General features: G+C 42.7%; 2 protein-coding genes across 2 annotated transcripts in view; both read right to left on the bottom strand.

Moving 5' to 3' along the window:
• Positions 1 to 13,833, bottom strand: part of RPL14 (ribosomal protein L14) — a 247,778-nt gene extending 233,945 nt beyond the window's left edge. Inside the window, exon 1 of the mRNA XM_073333312.1 lies at positions 13,827 to 13,833. Coding sequence (XP_073189413.1) covers positions 13,827 to 13,829 — 3 coding nt within the window. The 5' untranslated portion in view covers positions 13,830 to 13,833. The remainder of the gene's footprint in view (positions 1 to 13,826) is intronic.
• The window catches only part of ZNRF2 (zinc and ring finger 2), an 81,460-nt gene that overhangs the window by 37,037 nt on the left and 24,961 nt on the right, over positions 1 to 19,462 (bottom strand).

Below are 19,462 nucleotides of genomic sequence, written 5' to 3'. Positions count from 1 at the left end.
CAAAGGGCAGCCACAAGAGTGGTCATGTGGCCCTCCACAGCAGTATATTTCAGGTGCTGAGGGCAGCCAGCAGAGAGGTAAATCACTGTGGGGCAGGAGCTGGGAAAGAAATGGCTGGTGACTCCTCCCTGGCAAGGGCATCAGCTGCTAGTCCCAACTCGGCCAGGGAGGACGGGACTTCCTCTTCCCCTGCACGGCATCCGGGGCCAGGTCAGACCCACCCCCAGATTTCTTCCCAAGCTGCAGGAAGCTCTGCAAACTCCCCCCATCCCTCCACCACTCGCTTTCTGCGCCTATCGCTTCTCAGCTACAGGGGGAGGGATCCCCCATCCACCCAACCCCAGTGCATCCAGACCCCCTCATACCTCACCAAGCCTCACCCCCCCACACACACTCAGAACCCCCCCAATAAGCCCCACTCCCCCTGCACCTGGACCACCCTGACGAGCCACCCGCACCCAGATCCACCCCACTGAGCCCCAACCACTGCACCTGGTTCCCCACCCCACTGAATCCCACTCCCCCAAACATCTGGAACCCCCACTGATACCCACACCCAGAGCCCTCTGCCAAGCTCTATTCCCCCCCCCACACACACAGACCCCCTCCTGCTGAGCCCCAACCACCTTCAACTGGACCCCTCTGCAGTCTCATTACCGTTGTACCCAGAACCCCCCAACAAGCCCCTGTGCAGCCAGATCCCTCCCAACACAAGACCCTCTCAACCGACATCTGGATCCCCCTCCCCCACACACACACACACTGAAGCCCTCCACACTTGAATCCGGTCTTGTTGAGCCTGCCTGCCCACACCTGGTGCACCTGGCATGCAGGGGCAGGGCCCTGGGTTTTTTCTAGGGCAGGCACGGTCCTTGCGCTGTGTCAGGGTTGGGTGCAACCTCACCAATAAGTCCGTGTCTCAAGGGAGGGACTTGTACAGTGATCTCCCACCTCTGTGCAGCTAGTGGCATGTGCTCCCCAATGCCATGCTGGAGCCTACACATTTATTTGACAAATAAAATTTGCAGAATTTGGGGGGGGGAGGGGCACAGAATTTTTGATATTTTTTGGCACAGAATGCCCTGAGGAGTAATTTTAAACTGCCACAAACACAAGCCTCAAAAAGAAAAACAGCAAAGAGTCCTCACCCAAATATTCATGCCCTTATGATCTGATTTTGAAAGTTTAGCATTCTAGTGAAAGTAATTATTATGTAAAACAAAACATGAGCTTGAAAAGAGTACAAGGGCAAAGACACAGAACAACAGAGCAGCCAGAGCAGAGTAAAAACAGTACAAACAGTTTTAAAACACTAATAAATCAAAACACAGCTATTTATGCATAATAAGACTTCAATAAATAAATAAAAAAGATCCATCAATGAAAAGTCAATCTTTGTTTTCTTGGATACACAGCTTTTCCTCAGTCTCTCTGACGACTATTCACACATTCAGGAAATGAAACCATTGCACAGCTCTGCAAGCAGGTTTTGACAGTTGTTACATCTCAAACACGTCTTGAAATTTTGACCTATCATCCCTTCACTGCTGCTGAGTTGCTGTGTAGGTACTCCTCATCACCCTGCCATCTTCAGCCTTCCAGCAACATCCTTCTAGGTCTGCCTTACTTTCCTGCCAATTTATACAGCTTCACTGTGCACCATTCAAATTGCTTCAGTGTAAGAGGGTTGTTTTTTTTTGTTTTTGTTTGGGAGGTGGGGTGGGGGGAGAGGGAGTAAGTGAAGATCCACCATCTGGATGCCTTTAAATGAAAACTTTACAAAAAATCTTGGACCCTATATATTTTGCAAGAACATTTAACATTTTTTCTGGAATACCTTGTGACACTATGATGATGTCATAATTATGAAGCAATTTGTACAAAATGAGTGATGTAAGGTGTCATTGGAAAAGTTATGATTTGCTGAATATGATTATCCTATTTGTATGCATGTGTCATTTTTGTATCTGAAATTATGGACTATGGTCTGTATTTCAAATGGGCTTACTCTGGAAAACACCCACAGCTAGCTTTTCATGTGCAACAGTGATGAAGCTAGACAGTCATAATGGCTCATTAGCCAAGACACTGGGCTATGAAAAGGGCTTAGCCTTCCTGTAAACGTTTCAACCAGCCTGTAAATTATGGCTGCTATGATTCAGCAAGGGCATGTAACTAGGCCACACGATATGGAACTCCATTTTGGGTACCTGTATTTTTCCACAAACTGGGTGGGAACGGAGTCTGGAACAAAGGGTTCCGCCATATGTTAAGGTTATATAAGGTGGGGTGTGACATCAAATGACCTCACTCCCCACACACAAGGACACTCCTTGAAACACCTGAGAAACAAAGACTGAACCCCCGAGAGAAGTGCTAGTCCCAGGCTAAAAGGATTTCTAGCATAAAATAGTTGTAAAATGTTTGGTTAGTATTGTTAACACTGGCCAAAAGCCCATGAACAAACCCAGAAGGGCCACACAGAGGACACTGTGGCTCAACCTGATCAGAATATACTTATAACAGAGCAAGTCTCTGGCAGAACACCACAGAACTCAGGCCAGTTTGAAAGTATATGGAAAAAAATCCTCAATTATTTCAAAACAAACATACTTCCTCCTACCATAAAGATTTTATATCCCTTGGATATTACTACACAGATACATTAACTTTGCTCACAATGTAAAAGGTTGTTGAAAACAAAAGCAAAGCATTACATACTTGTATAGTCCTACAATAAAATAAAAAGTCTGAAAAAAAAAAAACAGCTGTAGAAAGACCATACTTGTGCTTATTCTTCAGCATTTGGAGAATTAATGGTGCATACAATCTGGATTTATGACTACCAATCAAAAATGACAGATTTGCAAAAAGATCACCCACATAAGGTCTACTGTCATTATGTGCAAGGTAAATTCTTTTTGAGTGTAATGAATTTAAATTTAATTGTAGAGTGGACCAGTTATCAAAAGGACAGGGAACTAGGAGGACCAAAGGAACTAATTCTAATTCTTGCTGAGCCAGACACCTCGAGCAAGTCACTTGATTACTTTGCGCCCTAGTTGGATAAATAAAATTCCCCCAAATATCCAAATAAAAGTAAAAGGGAAGAAGAGTATAAATCCATCTCCAAACACACACTGAACTGCACATCTTCAAATCTTTATTATTTGTGAAAATATATCCTTTTAGCAAGAGTTCTAATTCCTCCCCCTGTAACCTTCCCCCACCTAACCTAAAAGCGAATACAAACCTGTTTAAATTAAAATGTCAGAACACAGAAGAAAGTTGAGTTTGCAGTTATTCCTAAAAAAGTCATAAGGGAGTCAAAAGGACAAAGGATTATTACTAACGTCCCAAAGGGCCACCTGCCACCTCGGGATTGCCAGAGTACAGCATGCTCCTGTCACGTCTCCAACACCAAAAGCTGCATGGGGTGTGGAAGAGGATAAATCTAGCACTATGCCTCCTGGAACGCCCCAAAATTAGAGAAATGCCCAGCTAAAATGTTGCCTGTTTTCTGTCCCCTCGTGGATCCAGCTCCCTAATCCAGAGAGGATATAGCAGGGGTCAGCAACCTTTCAGAAGTGGTGTGCCGAGTCTTCATTTATTCACTCTAATTTAACGTTTCACATGCCAGTAATACATTTTAAACGTTTTTAGAAGGTCTCTTTCTTTTCGTCTATAATATATAACCAAACTATTGTTGTATGTAAAGTAAATAAGGATTTTCAAATGTTTAAGAAGCTTCATTTAAAAAATTAAATTAAAATGCAGATCTTCTCAGTTCAGTGTGATCCTTGCTCTTGCTTTTCCTTGCAGAGTTTTCCAATGTCTGGCACGTATTTGGATACTTTAAGCTGCACACAGGCTTCTGAGTGATCAGTTGTTAACCAGCTCCGAGAGGGACAGAAGACAGATTTCATGTGTCCACACAGGTATGTGGATCCAAATGCTGAAAGCATTGCAAACACAATTTTCTTCGAACAGTTACATTTCACTGGCAGGGAGGTCCAACAGGTCAGAATAGAGGCCCCATGATTTCTCTCAGTAGCTTCAAGTGCACTCTACAGATCTCCAAACTTTGATGCCCACAATTCTGAGCTTTTTAACTGAATGAGCTGCATTTCGAAATCTTCAACACCCATGCACTGAAATACAGACAAATCCAAGTCGCTTTTGTTGAACTTTTCAGGTTTAATTGGAAAAGAAAGCATTGGGCCAAACTGCTGGAAATCTTGAAATCTGTCAGAAAATTCTGATTCCAGTTCTCACATGTACATTCTAATCTCAAAGTCAAACGCAGTGTGCTGTTCCACATGGCGTGATAGTGATGTAAGCAGCAAATCAGGACTTAAAAATATCCCAGAACAGTGGAACAATTTTTAAGGTAGGGGTGCTGAGCTGCCCTCCTTTTGACCCATCTGCACCCCTCACTGCCCCAGGCTGGGGCCAGTGGGCCACAGCTGGGATCGACTGCAGAGCCCTGGGCTGGTGGTCGGGACTCCAGGCCGGCAGCAGAGTCCCCCGGACCGGTGGCCGGGACCCAGGGCCGGCAACGGGCTGAGCGAGGCCAGCGGACGGAACCCCAGCTGGCAGGGGGCTGGCAGCGGGTACCCCAGACCAGCAACGGAGCCCTCCCGGACTGGTGGCCAGGACCTGGGCAGTGTGAGTGCCATAGGTTGCCTACCCCTGGGATATAGCATCAAATAGAAATTTTCTTAAAAGTTAAACAGGTGGAAGTGAATCATCTCCTTAGATTTCAGAAGGGAAGGATCGAAAACCACAGCAACCATGGAAAATCATGCTAAGGTTCTACAGCAAAAATATTGTTATAAGTTTTCTAGGAACTGCAATATGATCAGATGATGCTTAGTCCTTCCATTAGGTAGACTTTTGTGCTGATGTCCTAGTTTTCCCCTTTATTTTGTGCCTCACAAGAAAATGAAGTAGACCATGTATTGAAGGCAGAGATGTGGTAGGCAACAAAGTACTAACTGGTCAAAAACTTGTAGGGACAGATCCTCAGCTCAGAGCAGCAAAGAGGCCTTAAAAGTTGTCTAAAAAGAGCATCTGGGGAGTTCATTTGGAGGGGAAACCCCTACTGATATAAAGGTATTGTAGTCAGCATTACCTTTCCCATTTAGGGAGCGGGATGGGGGATTAGCAAGGATATGCCCAAACCGCAATAGTTGCTTTAACTTGTACAAGAGGCCAGTTTAGCCCATGGATTAACCTGGCAGAAAGGTGGCTTAAACTTTGCTTTATCCCTGCACTATACCCACACGTGCACACAGCCAAGTATGAACCCAGCTATCTAGCTGCAGCCTTCTTGCCTGCATTTCCTTATTCAAAACTTCGATAGCACTCAAGAGAAAAGACAATTGTAAAGAAGAGTCAAATACCACCCTTATTTAAAAAAAGTTTTGAATAAAGTTAGGAAAAGCTACTAAATAAGCAAACAACTGGAGGAACTTGTTTAGAGAATACTTTATAAACTAAGTTAACATTTCTGAAAGATAAAAAAAATCTTACTACATGAAATTCTTTTAATCCTCTCCTTTTGTTAACTGGGGAAAATGGGGTCTTCAATACCAAACACTGAAAGATAGCATAAGAGACAACAGTGAAAGGAAAGAAAAACTGGAGTGAAGGGAAAAAGGAAAGAAGTTGAACAAACACGACAAATTTTTTTTATATAGTGAAACAATCTCGTACATCAGCTGTGTACATTTGGTCGTGACTCCATATGACCTATTGCCAAAGTCGTGTACTAATGGTGTTCTTTGACAACTTCACATTTTTGGAAATTGAAAAAAAGTAAAAATAGCTATTGCAGAACAAAAGTAAGCGCAAACTACAGAAAAAGACACTCAGGTAGGAGAGAGTTCTGGAAAGTTTTTAATTTTTTTTAGATTATTTTACATCTTAAAATGAGGACAGTTGTGATCTGAGGAACTGCTTTTCAAGAGGTAATATTTTGGTCCAATACAAGCATCTAAAAAAAAGGACAGACACACACACCCACACACACATCCTTTCAACTCCAGAAGAGAGGACAACCTTCCAGATGAACCTGCATTAAAAGGTAGATCACTTTCTGGACCAATGGCTTCTGTCTCTCCTTTCCTAAAGATGATACAAATTTTTAGATTGACAAGATTGATGATGAAAGCAACGTTAATATTGAATTTACCTGTAAGTCGCTACTTCATCCTTTAACTTCCGCCTTTGTATATTCTCTCTCTCTCTCTCTCTCACAGTCACACACACACTTCTCAGAGAAAAGATCACCCTATAAAATAACTAGGACCATTTATAAAGCAAATGAAGAGTCGATACAATTAGTTTCCCTGGGTTTAGTATATTTTTATACGAAAGTAAAGCAAGCACAGGACTCTTTCCTTTTTAAAAAAAACAATGAACACAATTCAGAGATTCTACCCCAACATGAATAAGAAATGTACTTTCAAACAGGACTTGACTCACTCATTTGCCTACGACAATTAAACATTTTTCTTAGGTGAGTGCCATCAACTTCTACAGACTCTAAGATTTTATTTTAAAAAAGAATTAAGTCCCTAATCCTTACAGTTGCAAAGAAAACCTTCCAAAATGTGAACCAAGTGCAACCAAGGCAGGGAGACCACCCTAGTGGCATCACAGCTGAAGAAATTGGAAGACAGAACATATGAGGCTCATTTTCAAACATCTTCCAACTACAGTATTTTCAATTAAAGGTACCTTTATATAGTATTTTATCATTTATATCAGCGTTTCTCAAACTGGGGTCCACAAGGGTACTCCAAGGGTCTGCGAGCCCCACTGATCAACACCTTCCTCTCCCTCCCAGTGCCTCCTGCATGCCGCAGAACAGCCATTCCCTGGAGTGTAGGAAGTGCTGGGAGGGGGCAGAAAGATGCAGGGAAGAGGAGGGGCAGGGTGGAGCAGGGATGGGGTCTTGTGGAAAGGGACGGAGTGGGGGTGGGGCCTGGGGGTCCACGGCAAAATTGTAAATCAAAATGGAGGTCCTCGGGTTACTAACGTTTGAGAAGCATTGATTTATATAAATTCTCAATCCTTCTACAATGCTACATAAACATTAAGGTCCAAGAAGTTATTGTTCTTCCCTATAAGAAATAATATTTTAATGAAAAGAATGTGTACAAATCTAATTCCTACGAGATACGTAACAGAAAAGAAAAATCCTAGAGAAGATAAGTGGAAGATTTGAGCACTTAATTGCTGTTGTTATTCTATTACAAAGCCAAACTAGACAAAAAAAACTCAGCAACGCAGTGCCGCTTCATAATTGCACTCCTGAATGGCTGAATGGATGCACAGGCAGAGGAGTCCAAACACTTTTAATATACTTGACACTGTGAACTGTATTTCAGTAAGTACCTGCATGTGAGTTATCATTTTTAAGTATTATCAATACATTCCATTTAAACAGATCAAACATGTGGTGTTTTGTATATACTAGCAATATACCATCTAGCATGAAGTTACAGGTGCTTCAAATACTGTTTTGTAGCTGAAAATATTTTGTTTAATCCATTGCAATATTTTAGGACCATGAAAAGTTATTTAAGATTTTTTTAAAAAAAAGTAAATTAAGACTCAACACTACCAGTGAAGCTAGAATTATTCCCTTTTCAAAAAGCATACACTGAGGCACATAAAAGTTAAATGACTTTTACAGACAGCATGCTTAGTCCTATACCAAATAAAAACAGCATCATGCTGAGTTTACAATCTAAAAAACAAACAATTACACGGCTCTGAAGCATCTTATGCCAAATTGTTACTTTCATTAACAAATTCTTGTAATCACTAGATTTGACAGATGTAATGGCAGCATACCAAAATGTGCACAAAAACGGCCATTGAACAAAAGGATGGCCTAGTTTCACGTCAATGAAAAGTTGCATATCAATGAAACAAGATGGGATTTTTCAAATGGCTTAACATCAATAATTTTTCTACAGTAAAGTTAATACAGCATCAAAAATTACATGGATTTTTAAAAAAAATTCAGTTGAAAGTTAATGTCATGTAGTTTAAGAGGAAGGATGGAAAGAATTGATCCAAGATCAGAAGAATAAAGTTCTGATTAACAGAAAGTACAGAATTAATATATTGAAGACTTAGTACAGTACAAGACAATAATGAATAGGATGAAGATTATATGAAGCAGGACAAGAGGGGGGTAGATTGAGAACACCATGCTGAGCAAGTCTACTTAATGGAAGAGTCAAAGGAAAGAAGACATAAAATGACAAGACGTGAGTGACAGTTAGCAAGAATTACGTATAAAGGACTTGATCAAACATCCTCCCAAAAGCTGAAGAATCTTATGAGCAGACTGATCAAAACATGTATAAAGAACAAAAATAAATGGGGTAGACAAAGACATCACATTTAAGAAAAAATGAGCAGATAGAGAAAAGAACAGGCTCCAAAAGGCATCATCATAGTGGACCACAAAGAAATGGATGCCACTTGACAGCATGCAGAAGACAAGGTATCTCAGAGTTTTAATACTACTATCATCATTCTACTAAACAAACAAGGCGATAATGGAGACCTGAGAAAGCACAGTTAACAGACTATTGTCTGTAGTCTACAAAGTTTCCACCAAAAGTAAGGAAGTGTAAAAATTCCTCACTAGAGCAAAAACTTTGTAAAATCTTATTTAATTGAAATACTTACCAATAACCTATTGGTTCCTGGAGGAATAGAGGTAGCAGTGATAAAGAAAAAAGGAAAACCAATCAACAACAAAAAATAGAATGCAATATTAAGATGTACATCTGGGAGGAAAACAAAGTGAGAGAGAGAGAAAGAGAGATCAAAGTTAAATAGTTATGTGGTCTGCTCACCAGAGTTTAAATGTTGTATATAAAACTCTACATTTGTCATTCTATTTAACAAATAAAACTACTCAGTATTTTGCTAAGAATTAAAGTGTCACAAAACACTTCAAATATTATTTAAAACATATGTCCATTTAGAAATGGGAAAAGCTGGAAAATGGCTAAAAAATAAAATTCCCTGAGAAAAAATTATATGAACTGAGCAAGATAGCAGACCTCTCCTATATTATTACATACTTCAATTTTCCCTCTCCAGTTTTCCCAATTTAGCTGTTCTTTATACAACAACATCCCCAGAAAATATTAATTTCTTAGATCAGCCACAGCAGGAGGTGGGCGAGGGGATTCAGCCTACAACCTATTTCACTTTAAATCAACTCTTCTGGCCAGCTTGAGCTAAGTGTTTCTCTCCTTCAGATAAATGATAGTATGTTGAGGTCAGTAGAAAGATCTGTGACTGGAGAGTATCTACATCTTCATCACTGTCCTTGGCCCACAGGAATCCAGTTGCCCAAGAGATCCTTTTCAAGGAGCAAGATCATATTCACTTACAGTAAAGCATCTTCCTTTCAACTCATTGGGTGAAACCTTACAGGAAAATTCCAAGCTAACAGAAAGACCATACTGGGTCAGCAAATTCTCCATTATCTTGACTAGGAATATAATTATCCTCATGTATGGATTATTAATTGGAGAAATATTCTTGTATTTTGTAGAGTATTGTGCTATATACTTCTTAGAAACTCCCACCAATATACAATTTTTTAGGAGAGAGAGAATATGGGAAGACAACGGGCAACAAGAGGAAGTTTCAGCACACCATGCATTGATTTAGCCATTTGGCTCTCACGGGTATTTACAGACTTCAATGAGATTTCAATTCCAGTATGACGTGATGAAAATTATGCCTAATTTGAGACTAATTCTTCAAAGAGAGTCAAGTAATATTTCATTTACGAGACTCTGTACATGTTATAAGTAATGAAAAACAGTTTGTGGAGGAAGAACTAGCTTTCCAAAAACTCAACATCCAAAATGAACAGCTATATAGAAAGATCCTTTTTAAGTCACTTTTCTGCTATTCTAAACAGTTGCCCATGTGCAAAAGGAATGTGAGGGCTTGTCTCCACTTACCGGGGGATGGACGCACAGATATCGATCTACCGGGGGTCGATTTAGTGGGTCTAGTGAAGACCCGCTAAATCGACCGCCAATCACTCTCCTGTCAACTCCGGTACTCCACCGGAATGAGAAGCATAAGTTAAGTCTACAGGAGAGTTTCTCCCATCGACCCAGCATGGTGCAGACACCGCAAAAAGTCGACCCAAATTATGTCGATTCCAGTTACATTATTCACATAGCTGTAGTTGCATAACTTAGGTCAACTGAGACCCATAGTGTAGACCTGCCCTGAAATGCAAGGTGTCATAAGTAAATGTACAAAAGCTGCTGCAATGGATCCAGAAGGTTTACATGCTTGAACACTATTGCTTTCATGTTAAAAATAATGCCAAACCATATTCAAAAGATGTTAAAAAACCAAAAGTATCTATATATTTGAAGCTGAACATTTGAAACTTAAAAAAATAAAGATCATCATCCAGAAGAACGCAAAAACATATTAAAGTACTTTTGAGCAGGACTGCAGAAATCCTCGGCTACAGCTTGCACTGGGGAGTTTCTCTCTTTAACAAGAGCCATAATGCAAAAAACTTTCATAAGAATTCCCTCAAATAGGGCCATCACTGACATTATTAAATAACCTTTAGTAGAGATTTCTTTTTTTCTTCCCCAACAATGGCAGTACCTATCAGCATGAATTAAACAAAACCTTCAGGTAACTGTATGACAATCCAAGTTTTCTTTAATGTTATCAAATGAAAAGAGGAATGGAAGCTTGTTGTAATATTAGACAGTTCTTAATTTAAAATCAGTGTTTCATATACAAAAAGATGAATACACAGCGTAACACATTGGTTATTATTACTTTCACAGCCCACTTTTGGTGCAGGGTGTTTTAGATAGTTCCCAGCAGAGCTTAAAGCCCTTTCTAAAACAAACATTACTTTCTGATCAATAAATCCAAATACTACAGCAAGTGACAAGACAGTCAGTTTTAAATATATCCCTGCATTTGGCTGCTAGGTACAGGTCTACCAACTAAACTAGATTGCTGAGAAATTTGCTAGAGGTATTACTTAAGTTTCTATTCTTAGACATTTGAGTATTTTGTTGTTTGAAATTTGATGTTTATTTCCTCACAGTAACTGGATCATGATAATTACACGCGCACACACACACACACACACACAGAGTTTATCTATACATGGTATATACACACTTCATGTATATTGTTCAGGTGAACATGAACATATATTTACACTCGCATACACACACTAACATGTATTTTGACATTTCAGCCTTTCAAAAAGAGGTATAATAATAAAAACATTTCAATCTGCACAATAATTAAAGCTTTCCTGAAAAGGAATAAAAAGGATGTATTTAATCATAATATTTCATAATATTTCAAGTAAGAGCAGCTATAAAAAGAGCTTTGTTTAAGAGTTATGTTCACATATCAACAGTGCTGAAACACTGACAGCAAACAAAATTTTGATTTACATAGCTGTAATGTAGTATATACATTTAAACTCAGGACAGTGTCCAGTTTTCAAGCTCACAGATATAATCAATATGAAACTAAAATATGTTAATCACCTCTGAGCCTCCTCCCCTATTAGAATCAAGAAAAGGCACACTATACTGAACGGAGAAGCAGCATGTGTATAATTATTGTTTGTATTAAAGTAAAGCCATAACAGGGTCAGCATCCCATTGTGTGAGAAGCTGCACTTACATACAGTGAGAGACAGCCCCTTCCCCAAAGAGCTTACAATCTAAGTAGTGTGATGGGGCAAGGCCAGATGGTTATAGAAAAGTAGTGGGAAACAGATATATTAGCTCCAGGCTAAACAAATCCCTGGTACCAGGTTAAGTGAAATGGAAGCTGCTCCAGGTCAATTAAGACACCTGGGGCCAATTAAGAACTTTCCAGAAGGCAGGGAGAATGCTAGGTTGATTGGGACACCTGAAGCCAATCAGGGGCTGGCTGAAACTAGTTAAAAGCCTCCCAGTCAGTCAGGTGGGGGTCCATGTCAGGAGCTGTGGGAGGAAGTTGCGCTGTTGGAGAGGCTGAGAAGTACACACCATATCAAGCACAAGGAAGGAGGCCCTGAGGTAAGGGTGAAATGGAGCTTGAGGAAGTGAGGGCTGCTGTGGGGGAAGTAGCCCAGGGAATTGTACATGTCATGTTTCTAAAAGGTCAGCTACCATACCTGATACTATTAGGGTCCCTGGGCTGGAGCCCGAAGTAGAGGGTGGGCGCAGGCTCCCCCCCCCCCACACCTTTGCCCCCTGATTAATCATGGAAACTGGGAGACAACAGAGACTGTGCAAGGAAGGATAACTTCTCCTCACTTCCCTTGATTCTTATGATGAAAATGGCTCAGTAGACTGTGACCTTTGTCTCTCGAGAAAGAAGGGTTACATGGAGGGTGAGGGTCACAGTGAGCCTCTGAGGCTAGCAAAATCCGCCAGGAAATGCGGGACCCACGGAGGCAAGGACAGAGCTTTGTCACAGTAGACAAAGCAAAGAATGGAGAAAAAGGAAGTATTATCCCTGTTATACAGATGGAACTGAGGCAAAGTTTCAGTTTCACAGAAAATTGAGCAACTCATCCAAGATTATGCAAGACGTTTGTGGCAGAGCCAGGAACCAAACTCAAATCAGAGTTTTAGTCCAGTGCTTCAACTGAAAGTCCATCCCTTCCCTCATAACCCTGCATGACCCTGAACCAAGACCCACAGAAAGATCCAAAAAAAGATGTGCAAGTATTTAAATAATGACAAAATCTTCCTTTTTGTTCCTCCTCAGGAACTAAAAGGAAGTCAGGAGGTAACAAATCAGAATGAGTTGCTTTAACAAAGAGAAAAGTACTCACCTTACTCAGTAACTGAGGTTCTCCGAGATGTGTGTCTCTGTGGGTGCTCCATTTTAGGTGTTTGTGCACCCCTGCACTCATACTCTGAGACTTTTGGTAGCAGTGCCCAGTTGGGTCACACACGCGTGGTACCCATCTCATGCGGCTTCAGGCAGTTAACTGATGCTGTGCGACCAACCCCCACTCTGTTCCTTCTCTACTGCAGAGGCTGAGTAAGAAACTCCGAAGTAGAGGGGAGGAGGGTGGGTTGTGGAGCACCCACAGAGACACACATCTCAAAGAACCTCAGTTACTGCACGAGGTGAGTAACCTTCTCTTCTTCTTCAAGTGCTGTCCCTGAGGATGCTCCATTTTAGGCGACTTCAGAGCAGTGCCCTCCGGTGGAAGGAGGGGGCTTTGGAGTTGAAGTCGTGACAGATGACAGTACAGACAGTCCAAATGAGGTATCAGATGTTGCCTGTTGGTCTAATGCGCAGTGCAGTGTAAAGGTATGGGCTGAGGCCCAGATAGCAGCTCTACAAATGTCCATGATGGATACATTGTTCAGGGAAGCCGTGGAGACTGACAGAACTTTTGTGGAATGCGTGCAAATCCCCTTGGGGGGTTGGCGAGAGCACTGATGATAGCATATATTTTTGCAATCAGAGATCCACTTGGAGAGTCCTTGTTTAGATATGGCACTCCCTTTGGAACGTTTGGAATGGATACAAACAGTCTGGGTGATTTACGAAATGGCCTTGTTCTGTCTATGTAAAAGGCTAATTCCCTCCGTACATCCAGAGTATGAAGCATGGACTGCGTTCTATCTGTGTGGGGTTTGGGGTAGAATGTTGGTCGGTAAATGGGTTGGTTAAGGTGGAACACAGATTACTTTTGGTAAAAACTTGGGGTACGGTCTCCGGGTTACTTTATCTTTAAAAAAGGCTGTGTATAGGGGATCTGCCATGATGGCCCCCAGCTCTACTACACATCTGGCAGATGTAATTGCCACAAGGAATGCCACTTTCATGGAAAGGTATAGTAGCAAGCATGTTGCCATAGGTTCAAATGGGGATCGGGTGAGGGCCTGAATGACCAGGGTGAGGCCCATGGTGTAGTAGGTTTGCGTACTTCTTGGTAGAAGTTGTTGAGTCCTTTGAAGAAACGTTTGGTTAGCGGCTGAGCAAAAACAGAATATGGATTCACCTTGAAGTGAAAGGCTCTGATGGCGAATAGGTGAACTTTTATTGAACTCATGGAGAGGCCTGACCTTTTAAGCTCCAATAGGTAATCTAATATTAAGGGTAAGGAGGGTGAAATGGATGCCATCTGACGACACCATGCTTCAAACTGCTGCCACTTGAACATGTACGTATGACAGATAGTTGCTCTATGACTATTTAATAATATGTTTTGTACGTCTTCCAAGCAGGTCCTCTCAGATCCTGTGAGCCATGGAGGAGCCATGCTCTGAGATGGAGTTTTTGTAGGTCTGGATGCAGGACACAACTTGAGTCCTGGGACAGCAGATGAGGCTGAACTGGGAGTGTGATTGTTGGATGCACAGCCATCCTGAGGAGGTAAGGATACCAGGGTTGGCTGTGTGGGGTCTATTAGGATTACTGTGTCCCCATCCTGTCTGATCTTGTGGATCACTTGGGTCAGGAGAGGGATGGGAGGGAAGGCATATAGAAGGGGAGCGTTCCACTCGAGGAGGAATCCATCGCCTAAGGACTGTATGCCAAGACCTCCCCTGGAGCAAAACCGAGGGCATTTGCTATTTTGTGCGGTTGCAAAGAGGTCTATTGTTGGGAACCCCCACTGTTGAAATATGTGCAGAAGTACTCTGTTATTGAGCTCCCACTTGTGGTCCTGAGAAAAATGCCTGCTTAAGGCATCTACTATGATGTTCTGGCATCCAGGTAGGAAAGACAAGGAGATGTGGATATTGTGTCTGATGCACCATTGCTAGAGTTTTAGGGCTTCCACACATAGGAAGTGTGATCGTGCTCCCCCTTGTCTGTTTTATATAAAACATACAGGCTGTTTTCTGTAAGGATCTGAATGGTCTTGTCTTCGACGAGTGGTAGGAAGTGGGAGCAGGCATTGTGGACGGCTCGTAGTTCTAATACATTCATATGTAAAAGGGATTCTGCAGAAGACCAGCGGCCCTGGATAGAATGTGTACACATGTGTGCTCCCCATCCCAAGAGAGGCGTCTGTAGTGATGGTTAGTGTCAGCGTCTTCTGAAGGAAGGGCACCCTTGTACATACGCTGGCTGTTTGTGTCCATCAGAGTAGGGAGTCATTTATTTTGTCTGGCATCATAAGACGCTTGTTTATGCTGTGTCTGCATAGGACATCATTCATTCAGAGCCATCCTTGTAGGCAATTCATGTTTAATCTGGCATGTCTGATGACAAAGATTGTGGCTGCCATGTGACCAAAAAGTTATAGGCAAGTCTTGGCTGATATCTGTGGACTGTTTCATGCAGTGGATATGAGGCTGGTAAGAGTCAGAAACCATAACCTTAGTAGAGAGGCTATGGCCTCAGTAGGATTGAGATGGAGAACAATGAACTCCAACTCCTGCACTGAAGTTGGGTGGACTTTTCGGTATTTATCTGGATGCCCAATCTCGTGAAGAGGGTTACCGTCTGTTCAGTGGCTTGTATTGCTGCCTGCCATGTTGATGCTTTTAGCAGGCAGTCATCCACGTACAGGAATATCATAATTGCAGTTCTGCACAGATATGCTGCAACCACAGCCAGTACCTTTGAAAACACTCCAGAGGCAGTAGAGAGGCCGAAGGGAAGGACCTTGTATTGGAAGTGATCCTGTCCAATGACATAACGATAAGAGGGATGTATTGTTACATGAAAATATGCATCCCGGAGGTCAAGGGCCGAGAACCAATACCCTCTTTCTAGAGCTGGGATTATGGTGCCTAGTGTGACCATCTTGACTTGTGTTTTGACAAACTTGTTCAGTTTTTTCTTGGGTTTGGGTATATAGATTCCCAATGATCGGAGTATCGCTCGTGAATTCTTGAGTGAGTGGAGAGAGTCATCTGTCTTTAAAGAGTTTGGGACCCTCGAATGGCAAATCCCCAACTGCGGATTGCACCTCCTTAGGGAAGCTGGAGCCATGGAGCCATGAGGCCTTTCTCCTCATGACAGCCGTTGCCACTGATCTTGCAGCTGTGTCTGCAGAATCAAGCGTGGCTTGCAGGGCTGCTTTGGAGATGAGTTGTCCCTCTGATACAAGTGCTGTGAATTGTTCTCTTGTCCTTGGAAATAAAAAAAATCAGTCTATTCAGACATTTTTGTGTAGTTAATGTAGTCAGATTTCGCCAGTAATGCCTCGTAGTTGGCTACGCAGAGGTGTAGTGTAGCTGAGGAATAAGCCTTGTGGCCGAAAAGATCAAGTCTTTTCCACTCTTTGTTGTGAGGTGTGGTTTTGGGTTGTTGTTGCCTACCACGTTCCTGGACTGCGTCCACCACTAGGGAATTGGATGCTGGATGTGAAAAGAGGAACTCTGCGTTCTTGGCTGGTAGATAATGTTTTTTTTGTCAGACCTCTTGTAGGTTGGAGGAGCAGTTGCAGGGGTCTGCAAAATGGTTTTGACAGGGCCCATCAGCGCATTGTTCACAGGTAGAGCAATTTTAAACGAAGCAGATTTATGCAAAGTGTCCCACTAGTTTGTGTTGTGTCCCTTGGACCTCCTCAAGGGAGATGCCCGGGGAGCTAGCCACCATTTTAAATAGATCCTGGAATAGTCTGAAATCGTCCCCTATATTAGGGGAGGAGGCATAACAGTGTCATCTGTGGATAGTGATGACAAATGGGTAGGTGATGCCCCTTCCAGGATCAGGGGTTCTTCCTCATCTTCCCCCAGTTCCCCTGCCGCCATCAAAGGTCCAGGGACCGAAGTTGCAGGTGACTGTTGTGTGCCGGGTCTGGATGTGGCAGGCAGTCCCTGTTGTGTGGGGTATGCCACCTTTGGGTTCCAATATGCCCATTGGGGTGGGGGAGGTATGGGAGGAGCCCCCAGACCATACCATTGAAATTACTTGGGATCAGTGTAATATGTCCCCTGAGGGGGTCCTGAGTTAGTCGGTTCATGGTAGAGAAGAGATTGTGGAGGGAGATCTCCTTCTCCTCACTCTCCTCCTCACTTGAATAGGGAGGAGAGGATTGTATTGGAGACGTGAAGAGACTCTGTGCCGAGTGTGACATGTTCGCCTCTGTGCCAATGATAGTGGAGTCGGGGCAGAGCCGACTAAGAGATCCTTTTGTCTGAGAAACTGCTGCGATGTCTGTTTGATTGGCCCCTGAGGCTGTGTCATTGTTGGTGTCGGGAGCTGCTGTGTATAAGCTGGCACCAAAGGCTGCGCCGCTGTGTGCACCAAGCGTGCCTTTAAAGGAGCCGCTGTCTGTCCCAGTTCCACGCCACTGTGTGTGGGTCGCAGCTTTGGTACTGGCGGTGCCGAGGCATGGGGTTTAGATTTCCCCTTAGTCGGAGCCGGCTCTTTTATAGTCCCTGGCTCTAGCAGCACCAGGTGGTCCCGCTGTGTTGGCTACCGGTGCTGACAGTGCAGTCAGTGCCAGTGCCGAGTGTCCACTCGCGGAATGGAACTTCTAATCCAATTCTTGCATTGGGAATATAGGTGCCTGCCTTTTTGGCAGGTTGCTCAGATGCATGGGTGGAAGAGAGACCCCGTCAGAAGCCGTGGTCAGCGAAGTTTGACCCGGAGGGGTCCAGGCTCAGGAGCAGGTCTGAGAGTCTTCTCCATAAGGAGGACCTTTATCTACAAATTTCTAGCTCTTCTTGTCCTGGAAGTGAGCCTGAGTCAGTGCTGGCACTTCTGAGTTGTGTGTGTTTCGCCTAGCCAGCAAACACACTGAGCATGGCCATCTGAGACGGGTATAGCAAGCTTGCAGTTGAGACAGCATTTAAAGCCCCGGAAACCAGACATTCCTGTCAGGGGGGGCTTTCACCCTCAGAGCGAAAAGGAAAAACAAAAACAATGTAAACAGCTGCTAATGAGGAAACTAAGTAACTGTTAAACTACTAAGTAGCAAGGCACTGCTGATTGCTTCCACTCATACCCGTAGATAGATACGTAGAGTGGGGGTTGGTCGCACAGCTTGGGTTAACTGCATGAAGCAGCACGACCATGGATGTGCAACCCAACCAGTAACTGCTATCAAAAGTCTCCTAGTACAAGCGCTGGAGCATACAAACAGCTAAAATGGAGCATCCACAGGGACAGCACTTGAAGAAGAAACTTGGCTACATCTACACTACAAATTACTTCAGCAAAAATTACGTCGCTCAGGGATGTCAATAATCCACACCTTTGAGCAACAAATAAGTTACACCGACCTAAGTGCCAGAGTGGACAGCACCATGGCAGCAAGAGAGCTTCTCTTGCTGACATAGCTACTGCCACTCGAGGGGGCTGGAATTAGTAAACTGATGGGGGAGCTCTCTCTTACAGCATCTTTACCAGAAATGCTACTTTGGTGCAGCTGAGCCACTGTAGCTGCTGTAGTATAGACTACGCCTGGGGGAATTCTGTGCCAAAAAAATTAAAAATTCTGTGCCCAACATTTTAAACTTCTGCATATCTTATTCAATCAAAATAACACAATATCATCATGCTGGTTTCAATTATTTTGGTAATTTATTTAAATTACAATACAGTGGATGGAGAATGGGAGTGGGGAGCATTCGAGGAAATCCCCAAACCTTCTTTGTCTAATAGTAATGTAGCTAGGTTTGACTCTTTATTTCTAGTTATTAGTCAACAAATATATGCAGACATATGCTCAGTTTTACATCACAGGCAACTGAAGAGCAAGTGAGGGCCAGGGAATCAGACTCTCAAATTTATATCGGCTACTGGCCATCTCCAGAAAGCTCAGTAGCAAACAGTTTCTGGAGCATATTTTGATAGGAAATGTTTTCAGAAATCTGCAGGTGACATGAATTCTGCACACGCGCAGTGACACAAAATTCCCCCAGGAGTAACAGACATAGCCTAAGCTGTTTTGAAATTATTTATAACAGACATTGTCTATGTGAAAGAAAGTGAGGACACTTAGTGGGGTGAAAGGAACCATCACAATCAGATCACAAACCTCAGTCCTTGGGTAAACAAAACAGAGCATCACATAGGAATCTGTCCTTCCAAAACCAGGAGCAGATTATATGGAATGAGAGATGAATAGAAGCAAACATGATATACAGTAGGTGCATAGAACCAATGAAGAGTTTAAAGGGGATTCTAGAGAATAGGGATTTTGTAATTTGAACTTGTTTACTTTACTTTTAGGACAGACTGAGGATCCCACATGTTGACTCTGCATTCCTTTTAGCTCTTTTAGAATGTGTTTGCTACTGACTGTTAGGCCAGCCTATCATTTCACCACACCTTGCCCTGGTTCTTACCAGCAAGGCAGTAGACCTATTTATTCTATCCCATTGCGCTATCTGTACTAGGAAACTATCCAAATAGACGGAATCTACAGGAAAAAACAAGCATGAATTTCTCTCCTCAGGTTCTTCCATGGGTGCAACAGATTGGCCTCACC

The sequence above is a fragment of the Lepidochelys kempii genome, chromosome 2 (genome assembly GCF_965140285.1).
Source record: "Lepidochelys kempii isolate rLepKem1 chromosome 2, rLepKem1.hap1, whole genome shotgun sequence".
NCBI lineage: Eukaryota > Metazoa > Chordata > Testudines > Cheloniidae > Lepidochelys > Lepidochelys kempii.
The sequence above is the reverse complement of the archived record's forward strand: the minus strand, read 5'-3'. Positions and strand labels throughout refer to the sequence as shown.